Consider the following 22,423-nt stretch of genomic DNA (forward strand, 5'->3'; position numbering starts at 1 on the left):
TAGCTGGGACCATTGTCCTCGGTCTCTCAGAATTCAGTAGGCAGCAGAGGAAGCGGGGCTGGGAGAGATGGGTGCTGGGGAGTCGAGGTCAGAGGTCAAAAAAACCGCTGAGCATTCTTCACCAGCGGGAGCCTGGAGTAGGTGGACAGGCCTGCTAGCTCCAGCTGGGGACATCCGGCCTCCTCTGCTCTGCTGCCTATTTCTAGGGAGAGTTTGTTCTTGTGACCTGCAGGGAGGCCATGACCCAGCCTCTTCTTGTCATTCAGTCCCATGCAGAGCTGGTTTCATTGGCTAGAAATTGATCTTTTTTTCCTTTTGATACTCAATCTTGCCATCTAGCCTGGGTTGGCCTCTACCTCCCAAGTGCTGAGATCCCTGGCATGTGGTGCCATGCTGGACTCCCAGTTGGGTTTTGTGTTGGCTCCTGTCTAGTGATGGAGATTGGGAAAGTGTATGCCCCATTTGCCCTTCTCCCCCCCCCCACCTGCCCCCCACTCGTGACAGAACAGCTGTTATCCAAAGAAGAGTGAGAGCTAGGTAGACAGACACATGGCTGTGGCTGAAGGTGGTTGCAGGGGGCTAGGGGCAGGAGGGAATGGCAGTGGGTTTTGGGCAGATGAGGGCTGAGCTTTGACCTTGTCCCCGCCACCCCAGGACCCCTTTTGTGAGTGGCATCAGAGCACCAGCCGCAAAGGGGATGCAGCATGCAGCCGGCGAGGCCGGGGCCGAGGTGCCCTGAAGAACCCAGAGGAGTGCCCCCCACTCTGCAGCCAGTGAGCCCAGCTAGGTCTGGGAGGGAAGGGGGATGCATGGGGGTATGGGCCACGGTGACCTGGCCCTGCTTTCCCCCCAGACGCCTGACCTGCGAAGACTGCCTGGCCAACTCTAGCCAGTGTGCCTGGTGCCAGTCCACACACACCTGCTTCCTGTTTGCTGCCTACCTAGCCCGGTACCCACACGGGGGCTGCCGAGGCTGGGATGACAGGTACGCTCCAAGGGTGGGGCTGATGAGATGGAGTTCCCAACCAGGGGAGTGTCCTGTGCTCTGACCCCTAGCACTGACCTCCTTTGCAGTGTGCATTCAGAGCCGCGGTGCAGGAGCTGCGGTGGCTTCCTGACTTGTCATGAGTGTCTGCAGAGCCATGAGTGTGGCTGGTGTGGCAACGAAGACAACCCCACTCTGGGACGGTGAGGGACCTGGCTGGTTGGGTGGGACTCCTGGACCTCCCTGCTAAGTGATTTTAACGACTGGTTTCTCTGCCCCTTTGTCCTGCCCTACATCCTGTAACTGCCCTTGGTCCCTTATTGCAACCAACTGTTTTCTCCTTTACTTTTCCTCTCTCTGCTTTCTTCCATCTTTCTGTTTTCTGTCTGTCCCCATCTCTGTCATGGTTCCCGTCTGTCTCCTATTTCTATATTGTACCCCTTTTGATCTCTCACTCCACAGGTGCCTACAAGGGGACTTCTCTGGACCCCTGGGTGGGGGAAACTGCTCCCTGTGGGTGGGAGAGGGCCTGGGGCTGCCTGTGGCCCTCCCTGCCCGCTGGGCTTATGCCCGCTGTCCAGATGTGGATGAATGTCGCCTGGGCCTGGCAAGGTGTCACCCACGGGCAACCTGCCTGAACACACCTCTCAGCTATGAGTGTCACTGCCAGCGTGGCTACCAGGGCGATGGCATCACACACTGTAACCGCACGTGAGTGAGATGTGGGTTGCTATAGAAAGGTTGCCTCAGGGCTGGAGCTCAAGATCGAGGGAGGAAGCCATCATGGTAGTGGACTCTCAGTAGAACCCAGTTAGCACGGAGTTTTCACTTTGCAGACCAGGACCTCAGTGGAATGGCAGGGTGCCCAGGGTAACCCTTTTACCATAGAAGCAGGATGTGCCTGGGTTTGGGGCCGTAGCCTCCGGAATTGCCTTGGAGATTGAAGAGGACCTACTTGGAAGGGAGTTTTCACAGTGGTGCTGTGTGGTTTCTATGGAGACAGTTATCCCCACGTGTGATAGGGTTGCCTTGGAAACAGGCTCACTCGCAGAGCCCAGGACCATGGAAAGAAGCAGCCACTTGTGACAGTGTTACAGTGGGTGGAGATGATGGGGTACTTGAGGGCTTACATCCCCCCAGCCCTTTTCCACCCCTGCCATGATTCTTCAGGTGTCTGGAAGACTGTGGCCATGGTGTGTGTAGCGGTCCCCCAGACTTCACTTGTGTGTGTGACCTCGGTTGGACCTCTGATCTGCCCCCACCCACACCTGCCCCAGGACCCCCTCCCCCACGTTGCTCTCGGGACTGTGGCTGCAACTTTCACAGCCACTGCCGCAGGCGGGGACCTGGCTTCTGTGATGAGTGCCAGGGTAAGCCACCACGGTCCGAGTCTCATGCAACAGCCTTGTTGGGTGGGGGCCCTCCTTCCTTTTCAGGACTCCGGCTTCTTCCTTTCTGAGTCTCCCCTCAGGCTCTGCTGCCACCTCCTACCCCAGTCCCTTACTCCTGTCCCATCTCTCTGGTCCGGCCTCACTCTCCTCTTTTGGGACTTGCCTATCTTCCCTGGGCCTGGGCCTTGTTTGACTCTTTGAAGCAGCTTGGGAGGGGGTCTGGGCCCCTTCCTGTCCTTGCTCCTGACTTTGTGTCCTACCTGCTGGGACCTCCACAGATTGGACGTGGGGGGAACATTGTGAACGGTGCCGGCCTGGCAGTTTTGGCAACGCAACAGGCTCTGGTGGCTGCCGACCCTGCCAATGCAACGGGCATGGAGACCCACGCCGTGGCCACTGTGATAACCTCAGTGGGCTCTGCTTCTGCCAGGACCATACTGAGGGGGCCCATTGTCAGATCTGCTCTCCAGGGTACTATGGAGACCCCCGGTAAGTCGAGAGCCTGCAGGGCTGGGCAGAGAGGGCCAGACAGGGCTGGTCTGACACCGTCTCCCCTCTATTCTGCAGAGCTGGTGGCTCCTGCTTCCGGGAATGTGGGGGTCGTGCCCTCCTCACCAACGTGTCCTCAGTGGCTCTGGGCTCCCGCCGCTTTGGGGGACAGCTGCCTCCAGGTGGTGGGGCAGCAAGAGCTGGACCCGGCCTGTCCTATTGTGTGTGGGTTGTCTCGGCCACGGAAGAGCTACAGCCCTGTGCTCCTGGGGTCCTCTGTCCGCCACTCACCCTCACCTTCTCTCCAGACAGCAGCACCCCCTGCACAGTGAGCACTGAGGGGACCAGGGTTCCGTTTATCAGCCAGAACCATGTCCCCTTCTCAATCTGGATCCCCGAATAATGTCGCTGGTCTGTCTGTTTGATGCTACATGTCTAAAACTGTTCATTGGGTCAACCAGGCCTTTGTTCTAGGCTTTAAGATCCTCCCATTTGCCAGTTCCCTTTCTATTTCCTGAGCTCCTGCCTCTCATTCTTCAGGTCCTCCAACACTTCCTCCCAGACCAGCCATGGTCAGTTCTTACAATTCGTGTGCCTACGCTGATTCACTAGTAATGGTTTCCACTACTGTGTATTGAGGAAGAGGTTTGGTGCCAGAGTACTGTCTGTGCTAATCAACACATGGGGTTGGAGGGGCAGCCTCCATTACAGACGTAAGGCTCTACCCCTAGACCTGGGTTGCTCTTTCGTGTTCTCTCTCTGGTATAGGCTCTTACCATGGAGCCTAGACTCATAGGGAACTCACTGTCCTGCCCGGCCTCTCCCTCCCTCATAGCTGAGATTGGAAGCACATTCCCCTGCCCTCTCCCGTAGCTCTTGATTCTGTTCCTTTTCAGCTGAGCTACGTCCTGGCCTTTGATGGATTCCCACGCTTCCTGGACACTGGTGTGGTGCAGTCAGACCGGAGCCTCATAGCTGCCTTCTGTGGCCAGCGGCGGGACAGACCCCTCACTGTGCAGGCTTTATCTGGTATGGGGGTGTGAGGGAGTGGAATTGGTTTGTCTTGGCCTTCTTCCTTACCCTTCAGTGTTGGGGATGGAATCCAGTCCAGGGCCCCTTAGGTGCTAGGCATACTCTCTCCCACTGAGCCCCGCTTGGAGCCCTCACTGGTGGATTCCAGCCAAGTGTTCTCTCTCCAGCTCCATCTCAGCCCTCGTTCTGAGCTTTTAAAAGCCTTTCTTCTTAAACTGGGCTCTATATCCTGTACTCTGTACCTGTCGCTGATTGGGCACAGGACCCAGGTCCCAGCGCAGGGACTGACGTGGGTTACAGGTGACACACTCCTTTGCCTGGGTGGTATGGCTTCTCTCCTGGACTGTGGTTGAGAGAAGTAGCATTTTGTTGGCTGGGCTGGTTCTGGAGAAAGGGACGAATAGGTCTGTCTGTGAGGCACTTCCACTGCCAGTGGGGTGAGAACCCCCAGCCATCAACTTACACTTGCACTTCTCAACCAGGGAGTTTCGTCCCTTGGACATTTCGAGTGACAAATGAGGGGCACTTCTGTCATCTGTCAGGGTCCCATAGCCTCAAACTGACCATATAGCTGAGGATCCTCCTGCCTGCACCTCCCCAGCGTTGGGATGCTAGGTGTTTTCTGTAGCGCTGAGGACTGAACTTAGGGCTTTGTCCATGCTAGGCAAGCACCCTACAAACGGAGCCAGCTCCACCCTAGCCCCTGGCTTTCTCTTCTCTTTGCCCAGAATGGCCTTGAGCTCGGATCCTCCAGCCTTCTCTCCCGAGTGCTGGGATGGCGGTGTGCACCACCGTACTTCTCTCTCAGGGATGCTGCTCTTGGGGAACAGCGCTGTGCACTGTGGGAGGTTTGCAGCTGCCCGCACTTGGGTCAGATTCATGGCTGGAACGATCACAAGGGCTGCTGGAGGGCAGAACATAGGGCAGCCAGGGGCAGTTGGGGATGGTGCTGGTGTCCAGTGAGACGAGACACTGGTTTGATGGCAGCCTGAAACAGCAAGAGTGACTACATAGAAAGATCTAGGCATGGGGTAGGTACATGTTCTACCGTTGAGCTAGAGCCCTAGACTAAGATGTAGGTTGAGTGGCTGGAATTTGGAGCCAGGTGTGGTGGCACACTCCTGTAGTCCTAGCACGCGGGAGGAAGAGGCAGAAGGTCATCCTCAGCTACATAGTGAGTTCAAGGCCAGCCTGATCTACGAGACCTTGTCTGAAAAAAAAAAAAGAAAAACCTTCCCCACTCAAAACTAAAGTGTGCTTCTGGGTGATGGTGGCACACGCCTTTAATCCCAGTAATCAGAAGGCAGAGGCAGGTGGATCTCTTGAGTTTGAGGCCAACCTGGTCTACAGAGTGAGTGCCAGGACAGCCAGGGCTACACAGAGAAATCTTGACTTGAAAAAAACAGCTGGACGTTGGTGGCGCACACCTTTAATCCCAGCACTCGGGAGGCAGAGGCAGGTGGATCTCTGTGAGTTCAAGGCCAGCCTGGTCTCCAGAGTGAGTGCCAGGATAGGCTCCAAAGCTACACAGAGAAACCCTGTCTCGGAAAACCATAAAGAAAAGAAAGAAAACAAACAAACCCTAAAGTGTGTGCGGACCTGATCGATTGGGTAAGGGTGTGTGCGTGTGAGGACACTGTAGAACAGGGCTCCAGCCAGCCCTCTGCCTCTTTCCCCTCAGGGTTACTTGTGCTGCACTGGGAGGCCAATGGCTCCTCCTCCTGGGGATTCAATGCTTCTGTGGGCTCTGCCCGATGTGGATCAGGGGGTCCTGGCAGCTGCCCCGTCCCTCAGGAATGTGTACCCCAGGATGGGGCTGCAGGTGCCGGGCTCTGCCGCTGTCCTCAGGGCTGGGCTGGCCCTCACTGCCGCATGGCTCTGTGTCCTGAGAACTGCAATGCCCACACTGGGGCTGGGATTTGTAACCAGGTACGAGGGGGACAGATGGTTCAGGTGGGACGGGAGCTGCCGGGTGGGATAGTTGCAGTATTCAGGGTTCCTCTGAGCTGCTTTCTGCTGTCCCAGAGCCTAGGTGTGTGCATCTGTGCTGAGGGCTTTGGGGGCCCAGACTGTGCCACGAAGCTTGACGGTGGACAGTTGGTCTGGGAGACGCTCATGGACAGCCGCCTCGCAGCTGTGAGTTAGAGCAACAGCTTTGTCCTGTGGTGGGACAACCCGTAAACCCTCCACCTAGACCTGGCACTTTGTCACGACCCTGGCCTGACCTCCGGCCTCCTCATTCCCACTCCAGGACACTGCTAGCCGCTTCCTCCACCGCCTGGGACACACTATGGTAGAGGGACCTGATGCCACCTTGTGGATGTTTGGAGGCCTGGGCCTGCCCCAGGGCCTGCTGGGAAACCTGTACAGGTAAGGACAGCTAGCTCTATGGGTATGGGATACTTGTATAAGAAAGCTTATTTTGGGGACTACTGAGATATCTATTACCTGTCTCACCCTAGGGATTGCAGAAAAACCCCTCAGGTACGGGACGCTTGTTATAGGAAGCTCACCTGTCTGTGGGCACCAGGGGGACTGTTTGGGAATGTTAAGATGATTCCTGTCGGGAGGTCAGCCCAAGCGATGCTGGGACATCTTTTTTTGTTGTTTTGTTTTTCGAGACAGGGTTTCTCTGTGTGGCTTTGGAGCCTATCCTGGCACTCACTCTGTAGACCAGGCTGGCCTCGAACTCACAGAGATCCTCCTGCCTCTGCCTCCCAAGTGCTGGGATTAAAGGCGTGCGCCACCAACACCCGGCGATGCTGGGACATCTTTAAGGATGTGGGGAGGATGACTGCCTACTTAGTAAGACTGGTATTTTGCACCTTGGCTCCAGGTATTCAATCAGTGAGCGCAGGTGGACACAGATGCTGGCAGGAGCTGAGGACGGCGGCCCAGGCCCATCACCCCGCTCCTTCCATGCAGCTGCCTATGTGTCTGCTGGGCGTGGTGCCATGTACCTGCTGGGGGGCCTCACAGCTTCGGGGGTCACTCGTGACTTCTGGGTCCTTAACCTCACTACCCTGCAGTGGAGACAGGAGAAGGTAAGCATCTGTCTCCCCCCTAGCCCTGTCCTCACAACAGGTCCAACAGACGGCCATGGCAATTCCCTTGAGTTTCATCACCAGAGGCATCTATCTTCAGGGTTTCAACAGAGTGTGGGAATAGGGGCCTGGGCGTGTATCTTGGTGATAGAAAGTTTGCCTAGAATCCCCCAGTGAGGGGCTGGGGGTGTAGCTCAGTGGTAGAGCCCCTGCCTAGAATCCCCAGTGAGGGGCTGGGGGTGTGGCTCAGTGGTAGAGCCCCTGCCTAGAATCCCCCAGTGAGGGGCTGGGGGCGTGGCTCAGTGGTAGAGCCCCTGCCTAGAATCCCCCAGTGAGGGGCTGGGGGTGTGGCTCAGTGGTAGAGCCCCTGCCTAGAATCCCCCAGTGAGGGGCTGGGGGCGTGGCTCAGTGGTAGAGCCCCTGCCTAGAATCCCCCAGTGAGGGGCTGGGGGTGTGGCTCAGTGGTACAGCCCCTGCCTAGAATCCCCAGGGACTGGGGTATGGCTCAATGGTAGTTCCCTTGCTTAGCTTGCACTAGTTCCTGGGGTCAGTCCCTGGCACCACAGTAGGCTAGGGAGTTGTCAAATTGAATTTACTGGCCAACCTAAGTTATATATTTGTAGTTACAAGCTGATCCCTGGACAAGGGCCTGTCACACTTGAATTGGCCTAAATGGGATGTGTGCAGTTCCACCCACGACGGAGAGAACAGAGGCGTCAGGCTTCTGGTTGTGCCTGGAGAAGTGGGTGTGTAGTGGACAGAACCCACCTGGGCCCTGGTAGGCCAAGGTCAACGTAGCCCTGTGGGACTCTACTCCTGAGCTGGGCCTGATCTTACTTGTCTCTGTGAAAGGAGTTTTCCTCTACCCCTTTGGGTGACCCTCGCTGTCTTGTCTTACAGGCCCCTCAGAACGTGGAGTTGCCAGCTGTTGCTGGTCACACCCTAACTGCCCGTCGAGGCCTGTCTCTGCTCTTGGTGGGTGGCTACTCTCCTGAAAATGGCTTCAACCAGCAGTTGTTGGAGTACCAGCTGGCAACTGGCACCTGGGTATCCGGAGCCCAGAGCGGGACACCCCCAACAGGTGGGGCTGCCACGGGAGCTGTCTGGACTGTCCTTAAGCTTCCCACAGTCCACTCCCACGTTCTGGTCACTGCCCACACTTGTCTTGTGACTCCAGCTATCTTTACAGGGACGCATCTCTGGCATGTTCTGTTTCCCTGTTTGCCTCCCTTAGTGTGGCTGCCATCTCCTTCCCCAGCTCCTAAGATCTGTGCCTCTCAAGTGCTCTTTTTTCTCTTCTGTCTTCCCTCCCCTCTATGTCTCTCCTCCTGCCCTGACCACCACCTGCCAGACATCCTGCCTCCCTGCCTCCCTCCTCCTGCCCTGTCCCGTCTTCCCAACCATTGGCTATCCTTCCTGGGGTGGTCTCCAAGACCCTAAGGAGAGGGGAGAATTGAGGGCTCCCCAATCTCTGGCCACAGGACCGTTCAGGAAGGGACGGAGTTGTTAAGAAGATCCCAGAAAGTCAGGGGACACTCTTGGCCGCCAGCCCTTCCTTCCCTGACATCTCTGTGGTCCTTCTGCCCCTCCAGGTCTCTATGGTCACTCTGCAGTCTACCACGAGGCCACTGACTCCCTCTATGTGTTTGGGGGTTTCCGCTTCCATGTGGAGCTGGCAGCCCCTTCTCCGGAGCTCTACTCTCTGCACTGTCCCGACCGCACCTGGAGCTTGCTTGCACCTTCTCAGGGGGCAAAGGTCAGGAGAGCTAGCTGTAGCCACAGAAGGGAGGTTCCCCAATCGCTGGCTTCCCCCACCTAGATTCCTGCCTCCTGTCCTTCCTTTTAGTCTCTGTGCTGAGCTATGATAATGCCAATTGCTTCTTTTTCCAACCCTGGTTTGGAGGAAAGACTCCTTGGCCAGGAAATCAGAGGCATGGTTTCTGCCCAGCACTGCCCTGACAGACCCCTTCCCATCTATTAGCGGGTCCCTGTAACCCCGCCTAATAAGGCTAGGGAGAGAGGCGTGGGAGAACAGAGGCCTGCCTGTGCAGGTAGGGACAGTTACATGTGATGGACACACCTGAAGCCCCTCTGGGGGAGGGGTGCAGGGAAGACCAGGTTTATAGGGAACAGAGTAGGTTCTGTGGGCTGTTCTGCAGGATCAGAGAATTTTCCTTCAGAAGGTGAAGATGGGACAAGCTGTGTGAGGCAGGGAGGGAAATTATGGGTGGCGGGCGGGTGGGGAAGGAGCAAGTGGAACCAAGGGTAGGGCTCTGACGGGCCCTCCCTACATGTGTCCCCCCCACAGCCCCGTCCCCGGCTTTTCCATGCTTCAGCTCTGCTAGGAGACACCATGGTGGTCCTTGGGGGGCGCTCAGACCCTGATGAATTCAGCAGTGATGCTCTGCTCTACCAGGTCAACTGCAACACCTGGCTCCTGCCTGACCTCACACGTGAGTCCCTGGTGCTGTCCCCAGGAGGCTGGGACACCCATGTGGAGCCTGCCCGCGTCTGGGGACCATGACCCTCTTTAGAAGTCACTCGGGCAAGTTAGGACTCATCAGCAAAGTCCCCGTCCCCTCCATATATCTAGAGACCATGGAGTTACTGTCTTTTCTTCTTTAAACAGACATTTTAAGTTGTGTTAACTTATTTGTGTAGGTGGGGCTTTATATGCATTTGTGGGCACACACAGTGGATAGAGGTCAACTTGAAGGAGTTGGTTCTGTCCTTCCATGTGTGTGTCCTGGGAATTGAACTCAGGTCATCAGGCTTTGTGGCAAGTGCTTTACCTACTGAGCCATCTCATGGGCCCTTTCTTTTTTCTTAGAATGGTTTATTTTTGTTTACTTATTGTTTTGTTATTGTGGCATATAGTCTCACTATGTCAGTTTGGGTGGCCTTGACTCGTTAAGTAGGCCAACCTAACCTCAAACTCACAGAGATCGACCTGCCTCTGAGTCTAGAGTGCTGGGATTAAAGGTGTGCACCACCACAGAAATATTTTTTATCCTAAAATAGGAGGAAAAGCTAAAGCTCTGTAGCGACAACCACTGTTGTAAGCAGAAAGTACCCTTCCAGGTTTTGTGTTCACACGTTAGAAATGGGCTTAAAGCATTAGAAATTCTCTGGGCGGTGGTGGCGCACACCTTTGGTCCCAGCACTTGGGAGGTAGAGGCAGGGGGATCTCTGTGAGTTCAAGGCCAGCCTGGTCTATGGAATGAGTTACAGGACAGCCAGAGCTCTTACACAGAGAAACTCTGTCTCAATAAACAACAACAAAAAAAAAAAAAAAAAAAAAAAAAAAGGAATTGGGAGATTCTCCGGACTGGAGTATGTGTAAATGGAGGTTTGTCTCTTGCCCGCCCGCCAGTAAAGGAAGAGTCATGGAGACACTATGTAGCCACTAGGGAAGCAAGATGTGAGGTAACAAGCCAGAGCATCATGGTAAAATATAAACTTAATGGGTTAATTTAATTGTAAGAGCTAGACAGTAGTAGGTCTGAGCCATTGGCCAAACAATTATCATTAATATTAGGCCTCTGAGTGTCTGTTTGGGAACTGGTGGGTGGGAGACAAACCGTTTACACTGGAGAGATGGCTCATCAGTTATGAATGCTTTCTATGTATCCGTGAAGATTAGAGTTCAGATCTCAGCACCCACATAACAAGCTAGGTGTCGCACACATGCTTGTCACCCCAACTCTGAGGCCAGTGGAGATAGGCAGGTCAATGGAGCTTGTTGGCTTTCAGGCTAGCTACGAACATTCAGGTTCCAAGTTCAGGGAGAGACCCTGCCTCAAAGGAATAGGTGAAGAGTGATAGAGGACACCTATAAAGACAGACAGACACACACACATATACTAATCTTTTTACACACATTAAATAATCTTTTTTAATATTGTAAGTTTAGCCAGGCGTTGGTGGCACACGCCTTTAATCCCAGCACCTGAGAGGCAGAGGCAGGTGGATCTCTGTGAGTTTGAGGCCAGCCTGGTCTCCAGAGTGAGTTCCAGAACAGCCTCTAACTCTACAGAGAAACCCTGTCTGGAAAACCAAAAAAAAAAAAAAAAAAGAAAAGAAATGCAGAATGTGGGGCTGGAGAGATGGCTCAGAGGTTAGGAGCACAGGCTGCTCCTCCAGATGTCCTGAGTTCAATTCCCAGAAACCACATGGTGGCTCACAACCATTTATGATGAGATCTCAAACCGTCTTCTGGCCTGCATGCCAGAATGCTGTATGCATATACATATGCAATAAATAAATCTTTTTTTAAAAAAAAAAAAGAAACGCAGAATGTACTATAGAATAAATTTTACTTTCATGAAGCTCCAAAGAAACTTCCAAAACAAACAAACAAGCAAACAGACAACCCCAGTGCTGCTTATTTACTCACCATATATCCTTAAAACCCGGAACACAGTAATTACGTGTTAGCGGAAGAAGACAAGGGGGAAGGAATTTGTATTTTGTAATACGCAAAATGTTGACAGAGAGATGGGCATGTGGCTTTTTTGTTTCTTTGGTTGTTTTTTGTTTTTTCGAGGCAGGGTTTCTCTATGGCTTTGGAGGCTATCCTGGAACTCACTCTGTAGACCAGGCTGGCCTCGAACTCACAGAGATCTGCCTGCCTCTGCCTCCAGAGTGCTGGGATTAAAGGCGTGCGCCACCACACCTGGCAGGCATGTGGCTTTTTAAAATGCTTCAGTGACAACTAGGTCTCGCACATACAAGACAGTTGTGTCACCACTGGTGGATTTTAGGCAAATTCTCTAGGACTGAGCCATGTCTCCCTTCCCGCATTTGTGAATTCTAGGCAACCAGTCTATCCCTGAGCCAGGCCTCCAGCTCCTAGCCCTGGAATCTCCACAACCTCTACTGCTCCTTGTAAACTTGGCCTTGTTCTCTTCTTCTGCCTCCCTCTCCCCTGAGAAGTATAGGAATGTGCTGTTTATCACATGCAACTGTGTTCCTACCCACACAGGCAGGGCCCTACTCTCCCATGTCTTGTCTCCTTGGACTTTTAGGCAGGGTTCTGGGTAAATGTCCCAGCCCCTCACTGGGGGATTCTAGGCAGGGGCTCTACAACTGAGCCACGCCCCAACCTCACTGATGAATGTCCCGTGTGAGCTCTATTGCTAAGCTGTGACCTCAGACCCTATTTGTCCTTTTCATTTCACTGCGCACGGTGAGTGGCTGCTTGTGTGTCTGGACCTATGCTCTTTGTGTTTCCCCCTTCCCTTTTCCCTTTCTCTCTCACTCTTTTACTCGAGTCAACCTTTCTAATACTCATTCTGTCTTGAACTTTAAAGACCCAGATATTAATTTATGTAATATGAAACTTAAATCGTTTAATAATGGTCAGTAGAGCTTTGTGTGTAGACAAGTGGCAGGGTACTTGCTTGGTGTGCACAATCCCCTGTTCTTAGCACACACACACACACACACACACACACACACACACACACACACACACAACCACAACCACAACCACATACAAATAAATTATTATTCTGGTGGCATTTAGAGCTTTTACTGTCACATAGCTGTTAATGCTGTGACTACCATCTTCATCTGGTTCCGATATCTTTGTCTTCGCTCTTTTTCTTTTGCTTGTTTGTTGTTTTTTTTATTATTATTTCATGTGCATTGGTGTTTTGTCTGGAGTATATCTGTGTGAGGGTGTCAGATCTTGAAGTTACAGAGAGGTATGAGTTGCCATGTGGGTGCTGGGAATTGAACCCAGGTCCTCTGGAAGAGCAGCCGGTGCTCTTAACCTCTGAGCCATCTCTCCAGCCCCACTTGTTGGTTTTTTTAAAGTGTTACAGGTGGAGCCTTTGCCTTGCGCTTGCTAGGACGGTACCGCGTAGCTCTTGTACATCTCCAGCTCACCGCTATCCTTTTTTTTTTTAAAGCTTTTTAGATATTTTATATATTTTACGTGTGTGTGTGTGTGTGTGTGTGTGTGTGTGTGTGTGAGTGTGTGATGTGTGTGCCCGCAGAGGTCAGAAGGAGGCATCATATCCCCTGCTATCAGACGTAGAGATGGTTGTGAGCCACCATGTGGGTGCTGGAAACCGGACCTGGGTCCTCTCCAGGAGCAATGGGTGTTCTTAACCACTGAGTCATCTTTCCAGCCCCCACTTCTGTTGTTGTTCCTCTCTGCAAGTGCTATTTTCTGTCTGTCTACCCTTCTGTGCCTCTCTTTGCTGCCTGGTTCTCCAGTCCTTCTGTCCGTCTCCTCTCTACCTTTCTCTGTCTGCCCCCTGTCACTCTGTCTTCTCTGGCTGTCTCCCCTGACCAGTCTTTGGGGGGGGGGTCTCTTCTTTGTGTTTCCTGCTCTCCACCTGAATATCCCATCTTTCTTCAGGTCCAGCTTCTGTGGGATCCCCAATGGAAGAATCCGTGGCCCATGCAGTAGCCACAGTGGGTAGCCACCTGTACATCTCTGGAGGATTTGGGGGCGTGGCCCTGGGCCGCCTACTGGCATTGACCCTGCCCCCTGACCCCTGCCGTCTACTGCCTTCACCCGAAGCTTGTAACCAGTCTGGGGCTTGCAGCTGGTGCCATGGTGCTTGCCTCTCTGGGGACCAGGCACACAGGTAACCACAGTTGACTGATAGTCCATCGCTCAGTACTTGCTGGTGTCCTCTGAGGGTTGGACCTGAGGCAGGCCTTGAAGTTCGACTGTCTGGTTGTGGCTCACACATGGGACAGCGAATGACCGTGAGAGGCGGAGGTGGTTGAGACTGCTCGTGTATGAGCTGTGCTTGCACCCCAAGGTATCATCCCCTTCTGGAGGAGCTGGCTTGGAACTTGATATAATTTAGACCAGCAAAGACTGAAAGCAGTGCTGTCTGCGTCCAGGGTGTTTGCAGTACCATCTGTACTGGCAGACATCGATCAGCTCAGAAAAGGCTTCCGGTACCTGCTGAGACCCAGCTCTGACCAACTCTCCTCAGCAGCAGTTTCAGGAATCCAGATACCTCTGGAAGCCAGGCGTTCCCTCGGTTAACTCATTCGTCTGCTCTGTTGCTATGATGGAAGCCTATTTATGGATTTTGTTTGTCCCATTATGGGCCGTGGAGCATTTCACCATGCATCCTGCAGTATTGTCAATGGATTTGATTTTGGACGGGCTTGCCGGCCCACCCACCATCGGGCCTGTGCATCATAGCAGGAGTACCAGTTGTTTTTCTAAAATCTGGATAATGCTAAAAATCCATGCACTTCCAAGGAATTATAGATCTGTGCTGTGGGGGGGTGGGGGTGGGGGATAGGAAGCTTGAGTTGGAGGCCCGAGCAGAGAGATTCCTGGGGTGCTTGTGCGGGACTGAGGGGCACAGGAGTGTATGAGAGAAGGACACTGTTTTGGGTAGGATCAGGGGGCAGGGGACAGTTGGTAATGTCTCAGGTTCCAGTGACAAGTAGACATGGGCCCATGTACCACCAAGGGATGGGGCTGACCGGGACCTGAAGTGTAACTTGGGACGTGGTGTAGGGCAGGTCTCTGCAGGACCATGTTCAGGAGACAAAGTATGAGTCCTAGATGCATGTGACTGAGCCAGCCTCCTGCCCTCTAGGTTAGGCTGTGGGGTACCTCCTTGCTCCCCAATGCCTCGCTCGCCTGAGGAATGTCGGCGGCTGCGGACCTGCAGTGAGTGCCTGGCTCGCCATCCTCGGACCCTGCAGCCGGGCGATGGAGAGGTTCGTGGTGGGTAGCAGGACGGGTACTGGCCTCCGCTGTGGTTGGCTGGGTAGGAAGACCTGCGTCCGAAGGGTGCTGAGCCCATCTCCCCTCCAGGCATCCACTCCTCGCTGTAAGTGGTGCACCAACTGCCCGGAGGGCGCCTGCATCGGGCGCAACGCGTCCTGCACCTCGGAGAATGACTGTCGAATCAACCAGAGAGAGGTCTTCTGGGCTGGGAACTGCTCGGAGGCCGCGTGTGGGGCCGCGGACTGTGAGCAGTGCACACGGGAGGGCAAGTGCATGTGGACACGGCAGTTCAAGAGGACAGGTGAGTCCCCAGGGGCTTCGAGGCCTGGACCCCTAAATCTCAGGGGAGAGCTGCAGCAGAGGGAGGAAGGCTGGGACTAGACGCCCGAGTCTGAGAGGGCACCCTCGGGCCTGGGGAAGAAGAAGGGTGGCGTCGAGACTCCTCTGGAGGAGGAGAGTCTGGGAACCAGACTGGTCACTAGCCTGTGCCCGCAACACCAGGAGAGACTCGCCGCATCCTGTCAGTGCAGCCCACTTACGACTGGACTTGCTTCAGCCACTCTCTGCTGAACGTGTCGCCCATGCCAGTGGAGTCATCGCCCCCGCTGCCCTGCCCCAGTCCCTGTCACCTCCTCCCCAACTGCACCTCCTGCCTGGCCTCCAAGGGCGCAGACGGGGGCTGGCAGCACTGTGTGTGGAGCAACAGCCTCCAGCAGGTAATGCCCGCATCTTGCTTGCTGCCCAGCCCTGGTGACCCCCAACTCTTGCGACTCCTGCCCTGCTGTCCTTTCTCCTTCCTGTTGCCGTCTCTTCATTCCCTCATGTTTCTTTCATGCCTTCTGCTGCTGTGCTCACAGCTCTGTCCTTTCTTGCTGGGCTTCAGCCCCTGTGTCCCTCTAGCTCTTATTCAGGGCTCAGTGAGACACTGCCAGAGAGGGCTGGGAGGAAGGACCTTGCTCGTGTGTGGCTGGCGGAGGTGGGTGTACTTCGCAGGCAGGGGTGGCTAGGCCGTAGCTGCCCGTCACATTGTCTGCCTCTGGAGTGTCCAGACTGTATCCACTTAGCTGGACTGCAACTTAGCTGTCCAGTGGCAGACAAAGATGTTTGCCTTGGCCTAACCCCAGTGGAAGGTGAGACCAGTCTACCCTCCATTGTCACAGCTAGCAAGCAGTGTCTGATCCTCATCAGTACCTACTCCTCGTGCGTCCACCCATGGCACAGGACCCAGTGGCAGCGGGCCAGCTCACCAAACCACTGAGAGCTGGGATTGGTTCAGCCATCCCCTCACCCTTCACCCAGTAGGCTACAGTGGGTGGGGTGGGGGAGGAACAGGACACATGCCATTAGAACTTGCATTGTTTTTTTAAATTTATATATATATATATATATATATATATATATATATATATATATTTATACAGTGTTCTGTCTGCATGTAACCCTGCAGACCACAAGAGGGCACCAGGCCTGATTACAGATGGTTGTGAGCCACCCTGTAGGTGCTGGGAATTGAACTCAGGACCTCTGGAAGAGCAGCCAGTACTCTTAACCACTGAGCCATCTCTCCAGCCCTAGAACTTGCATTTTAAGAGGTGATAATAGAAAAGAGCCCAGCAGTACTTCCTGTATGTCCCAGCCTGTGAGTGCCCAGCATAGAGGACTGCCAGCTTCTAGAGCTGGGAGCCTCACCTAGGGTGGCAAATTGGCTTATTTACCTTGAAATCAAGTTCCAGGCAGAAGGCCTGGGAAGGTGGCTCACTCAGACCTGAATTTCATCCTCACAACCATGATAAAAAAAAGTCCAGATATGTGGGACTTGCTTGTGATCTCAGTGCTCAGGAGACAGAGACAGAGACAGGCAGGCCCCTGAGACTCTATGGCTAGTCTAGTCTACTCAGTGGATTCCAGGCCAGCAAGAGACAGACTTAAAAACAAGATAGTCAGCACCATGTTCACTGGCCTCCTCATGTTTGCACATACACAAAAGCTCAGCTGGGCCTGGGTTTGGATCTAGCATGGGTACTGACATCCACACTTGAGTCCTCTGCAAGAGCAGTAAGTGCTCTTAACCTCTAAAGGACTCTTACACTCCAGTTATTCTGAAGCAGGAGAATGATGAAGCTACATTGCGGTCATGCATGCCTTGTAATCTAGTACTCAGGTGGCTGCGGCAGGAGGGTGGCAAGTTCCAGGTCAGCCTGGATATGTAGAGACCCTATCTGAGTTGTAGTGGGGAGAACAGAATTTATGAGAATGTATCCCATGGCCAGGGCTCAAAAGTGTTGGGCTCTTTGGCCGAGTTTTGCTTCCTGGACTCTAATCACAGCCGGCCCAACTCTCAGCAGGCTTGGAGCTCTGACCACAGCCATCAGGGTTTCTATTTCAGAACTGCACAAATTGCTTCGTTTCTTCCTAAGTGCCCTTGGGCAGCCAGCCCAGATTAATCTCACCCATCTTATATTTCATATAAGGCCAAACACTGAATAAAATGCTCTTCTACCCTGTGGTATATTCCCAAGGGCCCACGCCTCATTCTGTAAGCAGTGTGGGTCCCAGCCAGCAAGTGATGGCTTGTACATTGCAAACTGGCTTCTCACCCAGAACTTCTCCTCCACCTCCTGGCTGAGTTGGAAGTAGACTATTTGCCCTAAAGCCTGGCCCAAGTTTGTCGTAAGAAGTTGTGGCTTGGGGGCTGGAGAGGTGGCTCAGCAGTTAAGAGTACTGACTGCACTGGGTGGGGGTGGCGCATGCCTTTAATCCCAGTACCTGGAAGGCAGAGGCAGAAGGATCTCTGTGAGTTCGAGAGCAACCTGATCTATAGGGTGAGTGCCAGGACAGCCAGGGCTACACAGAGAAACCCTGTCTTGAAAAGCAAAACAAAACAAAAAACAAAAAGGCACTGGCTGCTCTTCCAGAGGACCCGGGTTTAGTTCCTAACGTCCACACGGCAGCTCTCAACTTTCTGTAACTCCAGGATCCAGCACCCTTACGCAGACATACATACAGGGAAAACATTGATGCACATAAAATAAAAACAAATTATTAAAAAAGAAGAAGAAGAAGCTGCTTGTGATAGTCATTTCTGTCTCTGTCCACTGCCTTCTTTCAGGTATAGGAGACAGATGTCCCTGCTGGGTAGGGAACGGAGACTCTGTATTAATATAATGGGACCTTTGGGACACAGGAGTCTCTTTCTTTTAATCTTTAAAAATTATTTATTTATTTATTTGGCTTTTCAAGGCAGTTTCTCTGTGTAGTCCTGGCTGTCTTGGACCTCACTTTATAGACGAGGCTGGCCTGGAACTCACAGAGATCCTCCAGTCTCTGCCTCCTGAGTGCTTCGATTAAAGGCACTACCACCCAGCTCATTTTTTTTATTATATGAGTTTTTTATATTATTATTATTATTATTATTATTATTATTATGTGAGATTTTTTTAATGCATCCGGCTGGCCTTGAACTACTCTTCTTCATTAAATTTACATATTTATTCATTTGGGAGGGGATGCGTGTATGTAGAGGTCATTGGACAACTTGTAGGAATCAGTTCAGTTTTTCCACCAATGGGTCTCAGGGATCAAACTCATGCCATCAAGTTTGGCAACAGGTGCATTGCCCTCTGAGCCTTCTTGCCTGTCCTGGCCTTAAACTCTTGATTTTCCTGCTTCAGTCTCCCGAGTGCTAGGATTGCCCAGCTCCTTGGGGGACAGGGCCCTCACAGTGGCTGCCGATCCTTGGGATCACCTTCCTTGGGATGTGGCTGATGGCTGGTGGCTGTCTCTGTGCGTCTGCCTGTTCTCTTCCTTGTTGACCCTTTCATCCTCATTTACCCATCACCTCCAGTGTCCCCCCCAGCCCAGGGCCCCATGATCTTTCCAATTCCAGAACCCGGAACCCATTGCCATTGCTTTTAAACACAAGGGCTCCTGTTAATCAGGCTGGCCTTGAAATCACTAGATAGCTGAGGATGACCTTGAACTCTATCCCTTAGCCTCCACCTCCTGTCTGCTGGGATTGCAGGCATGCCAGGCTCATCCAGTTCCTGTGTGGATGTCTGGTTACAAAGGCTTTGAGGGATCTTGTTGTAGCCTAGCTTGTATCCTGAGCTAGCTACAGCCAGGGAGGGTGGGGCCCGGGAGAGATTGGTGCAGTCTGGGAAGTGTATTTGACTTTCTTTCCTGATCTTTCTGTCCCTCACTTCCCCGACAGTGTCTGAGCCCCTCCTACCTGCCCTTGCGATGTATGGCTGGAGGCTGTGGGCGGCTGCTTAGGGGGCCAGAGAGCTGCTCCCTGGGCTGTGCTCAGGCTACACAGTGTGCCCTGTGCCTGCGACGACCCCACTGTGGCTGGTGTGCCTGGGGGGGCCAGGATGGAGGTGGCCACTGCATGGAAGGTGGCCTCAGTGGTCCCCGAGATGGTGAGAGGGGTTTGGGAGCTGGGCAAACTGGTTGGCGAAGGGTACTGAGAACAAGCAGGGGAGTGGTTCTGAGGTGGGGTGGATGGGTAGGTGGTGTAGCAATGCCCTGGGTGAAGCCCTGTGTCCTCTGGGGTCAGGGCTAACATGTGGCCGTCCCGGGGCATCGTGGGCCTTCCTGTCCTGCCCCCCGGAGGATGAGTGTGCAAACGGACACCATGACTGCAATGAGACCCAGAACTGCCACGACCAGCCCCACGGCTATGAGTGCAGCTGCAAGGCGGGCTACACCATGGACAAGTGAGGAGGAGGAGGGTCGGGGCAGACAGACGGGGAAAAAGTTGCAGGGTAGCAAGGATGGGATGAGACAAGACATGTGGAAGGAAATGGAGCCTGGGTTCACAGGTGGCGGACCTGATCTCTGAGACAGGAGGGCAGTCGCCTGGCCCAGTGAGTCTCCAGGAGAGGGTAGTGGGGACAAGGATGCTGAAGACTCGGGGTGGATAACCTATTGAAAGAGGGCGTGGCACACTGGGCAAGGGACAATGGGCGAGGCCTGGGTTCCCTGCCCTGATGCTTACCTGTCCCCACAGTGTGACGGGCTTATGCCGCCCCGTGTGTGCCCAGGGCTGTGTAAACGGCTCCTGTGTAGAGCCCGATCACTGCCAATGTCACTTTGGCTTTGTCGGCCGCAACTGCTCCACCGAGTGTCGCTGCAACCGCCACAGCGAGTGTGCAGGCGTAGGGGCTCAGGACCACTGCCTGCTGTGCCGGAACCACACCAAGGTTTGTGACCTGCCGCCTAGCACCGCAGACCCTGGCCTGGGGACCAAGCCTCTCGGCCTATGTGTAGAAATGGCCTTTATTGATTTTTAAAGTATAATTTGGTGGTGCTGGGAGTGGAACCCAGGGTGTTTGACATGCTAGGCGGGGGCTCTACCGCTGAGCCACGCCCCCAGCCCCTCACTGGGGGATTCTAGGCAGGGGCTCTACCACTGAGCCACGCCCCCAGCCCCTCACTGGGGGATTCTAGGCAGGGGCTCTACCACTGAAGCCCTACTCAGCCCCTCACTGGGGGATTCTAGGCAGGGGCTCCACCACTGAAGCCCTACTCAGCCCTTGTGCTGAGGCATCTTGAGGTTTGTTTCCAGTCCTGAGAAGCCATGGGCAAGGAAGGGGTAGGAGAGCGCTATTCTGGGCAGATATGAAAAGATTCGGGGGACAGTGTGGTAGTGGGCAGAATGGGGCAGGGGAGGTGGGTGTGTGGAAGGCTTTGTAACTCAGGACTAAAGTGGGGTAAGTGAGTGAAGTGGGGGCTAAATTGCAGCCCAGCTGGGAGGGGCCAGACAAGGTGCCTGGCCCTGTGTCTCCCCAGCCCTTTTGATGGCACTGTCCTGTGTTACCAGGGTAGCCACTGTGAGCAGTGCCTCCCACTATTTGTGGGTTCAGCTTTGGGGGGCGGGACCTGCCGGCCCTGCCATGCCTTCTGTCGAGGGAACAGCCATGTGTGCGTCTCCAGGAAAGAGCTAGAAATGGCCAGAAGGGAGCCAGAGAAGTACTCACTGGATCCAGAGGAGGTAAGGGAATGAAGTCTACACACCTGAGTCTGAGGGAGGAGGGCTGGGCTGGACCCCTGGTCTGAGGGAGGAGGCTGGGCCTGGACCCCTGGTCTGAGGGAGGAGGCTGGGCCTGGACCCCTGGTCTGAGGGAGGAGGGCTGGGCCTGGACCCCTGGTCTGAGGGAGGAGGGCTGGGCCATGTCTTTCTATGTCCTTGCTTGATCAGATTGAAAACTGGGTGACAGAAGGTCCAAGTGAAGATGACGCCGTGTGTGTGAATTGCCAGAATAACAGCTATGGGGACAAATGTGAGAGCTGTCTCCACGGCTACTTCCTCCTGGATGGAAAATGCACCAAGTAAGAGGAAGGAACCTGACCCTTGTCCTTCTCACTGGGAGGAATACTGGGAACTAGACCACCCTTGCCTAGCTGTTTGTCAGTCAGAAGCAAATGATGTTTAAGAGAGCTGGAGACCAAGCAAGGGACGAGAAAAATGAAAGGAAGCCCATTGAGAGGTTCCTCACAGCAGAGGTCTGAAACACAGGCTACAGAGAGACCTGGAGGGGACGGTGGGCTCAGAAAAGGCTGTGTGTATGTGTGTGTGTGTGTGTGTGTGTGTGTGTGTGTGTATGTGTGTGTGTGTGTGTGTGTGTGTGTGTCTGGAGTCAGTCCAAGCTGATTGTCACCTAAGGATCCTGTGGATTGGGCAGTGGGCTTGACCTCTGAGAGCCTCAGAGATCATAGGCATTTGTTACAGACCACGGCACAAGGGATGGCTCCAGCCCTAAGGTAGAGGACGCTGCTTGACAAAGTTTAGCAAAACTTCACCAAGAGATTCAGTTGTGGTGTGGCCTCTGCTTCCCTTTTGGGAGCAGTTTGCATAATGGGGTATTTTCTGCTCATGCAGCCTCTGGGGAAATGTCTTCATGTTCCCGAGGGAAACTTGGAAGACAGGGGCCATAGCCTGAAAGGAGAGTCACAGAGGGAACTGTCCTCCTTGTGCCCCTGAGGACTAGCACCGCAGACCCTGGCCTGGGGACCAAGCCTCTCGGCCTATGTGTAGAAATGGCCTTTATTGATTTTTAAAGTATAATTTGGTGGTGCTGGGAGTGGAACCCAGGGTGTTTGACATGCTAGGCGGGGGCTCTACCGCTGAGCCACGCCCCCAGCCCCTCACTGGGGGATTCTAGGCAGGGGCTCTACCACTGAGCCACGCCCTGACTGTGGTACCAGTCAGGGAGATTCTGAGGGGTTTTCTTGCTCTGGATATAAGATGTCACAAATGCATGATGCATGCACTGTCCTATCCTGGAGCCTGTTTAGAGGGAACAGGAATAATGAATGTGGATTGATGGAAAGAGTGAGATACCAGAATCTTCCTTTCTGGGAATGTATGAAAATGACAGGCCCCTATTATAAAACAAAGGAACAGAACAATAGAATCAGCTAATTGTGAGATAAATTTTGTAAAGCTTTCAATTTAGAAAACATCAAATGATTCTACGTGTAACTTGGTTAAGGTAAAAACAATTTCACACTGTCTAATATAGTGTAACCCCGTGGGCCGCCAGCCTAGACACGGGCTGTAAAAATAGAAGGTCTGTACTTTGCAGACCCTAAGAAACATCGGGATTTGACAGAGTCTGTCTGAAGATGTTGTTTCAGATGAGGCTGTTGGTTTTGTACAGTTTTTTTCCCTCGAGACATTTGGTGGGGAGGAAATGAGAACGAGATCCAGGGTGCTTGCCAAGGGACTTGTCAGTCAGTGTGCTTTATACATAGAGAGTCTTGA

At 53.6% G+C, this 22,423-nt stretch overlaps 1 protein-coding gene across 3 annotated transcripts in view; it reads left to right on the forward strand.

Moving 5' to 3' along the window:
- Positions 1 to 22,423, forward strand: part of Megf8 (multiple EGF like domains 8) — a 48,115-nt gene that overhangs the window by 19,785 nt on the left and 5,907 nt on the right. For 2 of the 3 annotated variants that reach the window (XM_027430330.2, XM_027430331.2), the window contains 24 exons: positions 655 to 773; positions 854 to 985; positions 1,075 to 1,188; positions 1,448 to 1,696; positions 2,156 to 2,355; positions 2,655 to 2,865; positions 2,944 to 3,193; positions 3,762 to 3,894; positions 5,579 to 5,826; positions 5,923 to 6,033; positions 6,149 to 6,267; positions 6,734 to 6,941; positions 7,842 to 8,022; positions 8,534 to 8,697; positions 9,250 to 9,394; positions 13,312 to 13,543; positions 14,525 to 14,648; positions 14,746 to 14,959; positions 15,160 to 15,374; positions 18,869 to 19,076; positions 19,214 to 19,373; positions 19,667 to 19,859; positions 20,480 to 20,650; positions 20,858 to 20,988. In XM_027430330.2, the coding sequence (XP_027286131.1) occupies positions 655 to 773; positions 854 to 985; positions 1,075 to 1,188; positions 1,448 to 1,696; positions 2,156 to 2,355; positions 2,655 to 2,865; positions 2,944 to 3,193; positions 3,762 to 3,894; positions 5,579 to 5,826; positions 5,923 to 6,033; positions 6,149 to 6,267; positions 6,734 to 6,941; positions 7,842 to 8,022; positions 8,534 to 8,697; positions 9,250 to 9,394; positions 13,312 to 13,543; positions 14,525 to 14,648; positions 14,746 to 14,959; positions 15,160 to 15,374; positions 18,869 to 19,076; positions 19,214 to 19,373; positions 19,667 to 19,859; positions 20,480 to 20,650; positions 20,858 to 20,988 (4,232 nt within the window). The remainder of the gene's footprint in view (positions 1 to 654; positions 774 to 853; positions 986 to 1,074; positions 1,189 to 1,447; positions 1,697 to 2,155; positions 2,356 to 2,654; positions 2,866 to 2,943; positions 3,194 to 3,761; positions 3,895 to 5,578; positions 5,827 to 5,922; positions 6,034 to 6,148; positions 6,268 to 6,733; positions 6,942 to 7,841; positions 8,023 to 8,533; positions 8,698 to 9,249; positions 9,395 to 13,311; positions 13,544 to 14,524; positions 14,649 to 14,745; positions 14,960 to 15,159; positions 15,375 to 18,868; positions 19,077 to 19,213; positions 19,374 to 19,666; positions 19,860 to 20,479; positions 20,651 to 20,857; positions 20,989 to 22,423) is intronic. The other variant, XM_035449292.1, reaches the window with a different exon arrangement.

This window comes from Cricetulus griseus, chromosome 9 (assembly GCF_003668045.3).
Source record: "Cricetulus griseus strain 17A/GY chromosome 9, alternate assembly CriGri-PICRH-1.0, whole genome shotgun sequence".
Lineage (NCBI taxonomy): Eukaryota > Metazoa > Chordata > Mammalia > Rodentia > Cricetidae > Cricetulus > Cricetulus griseus.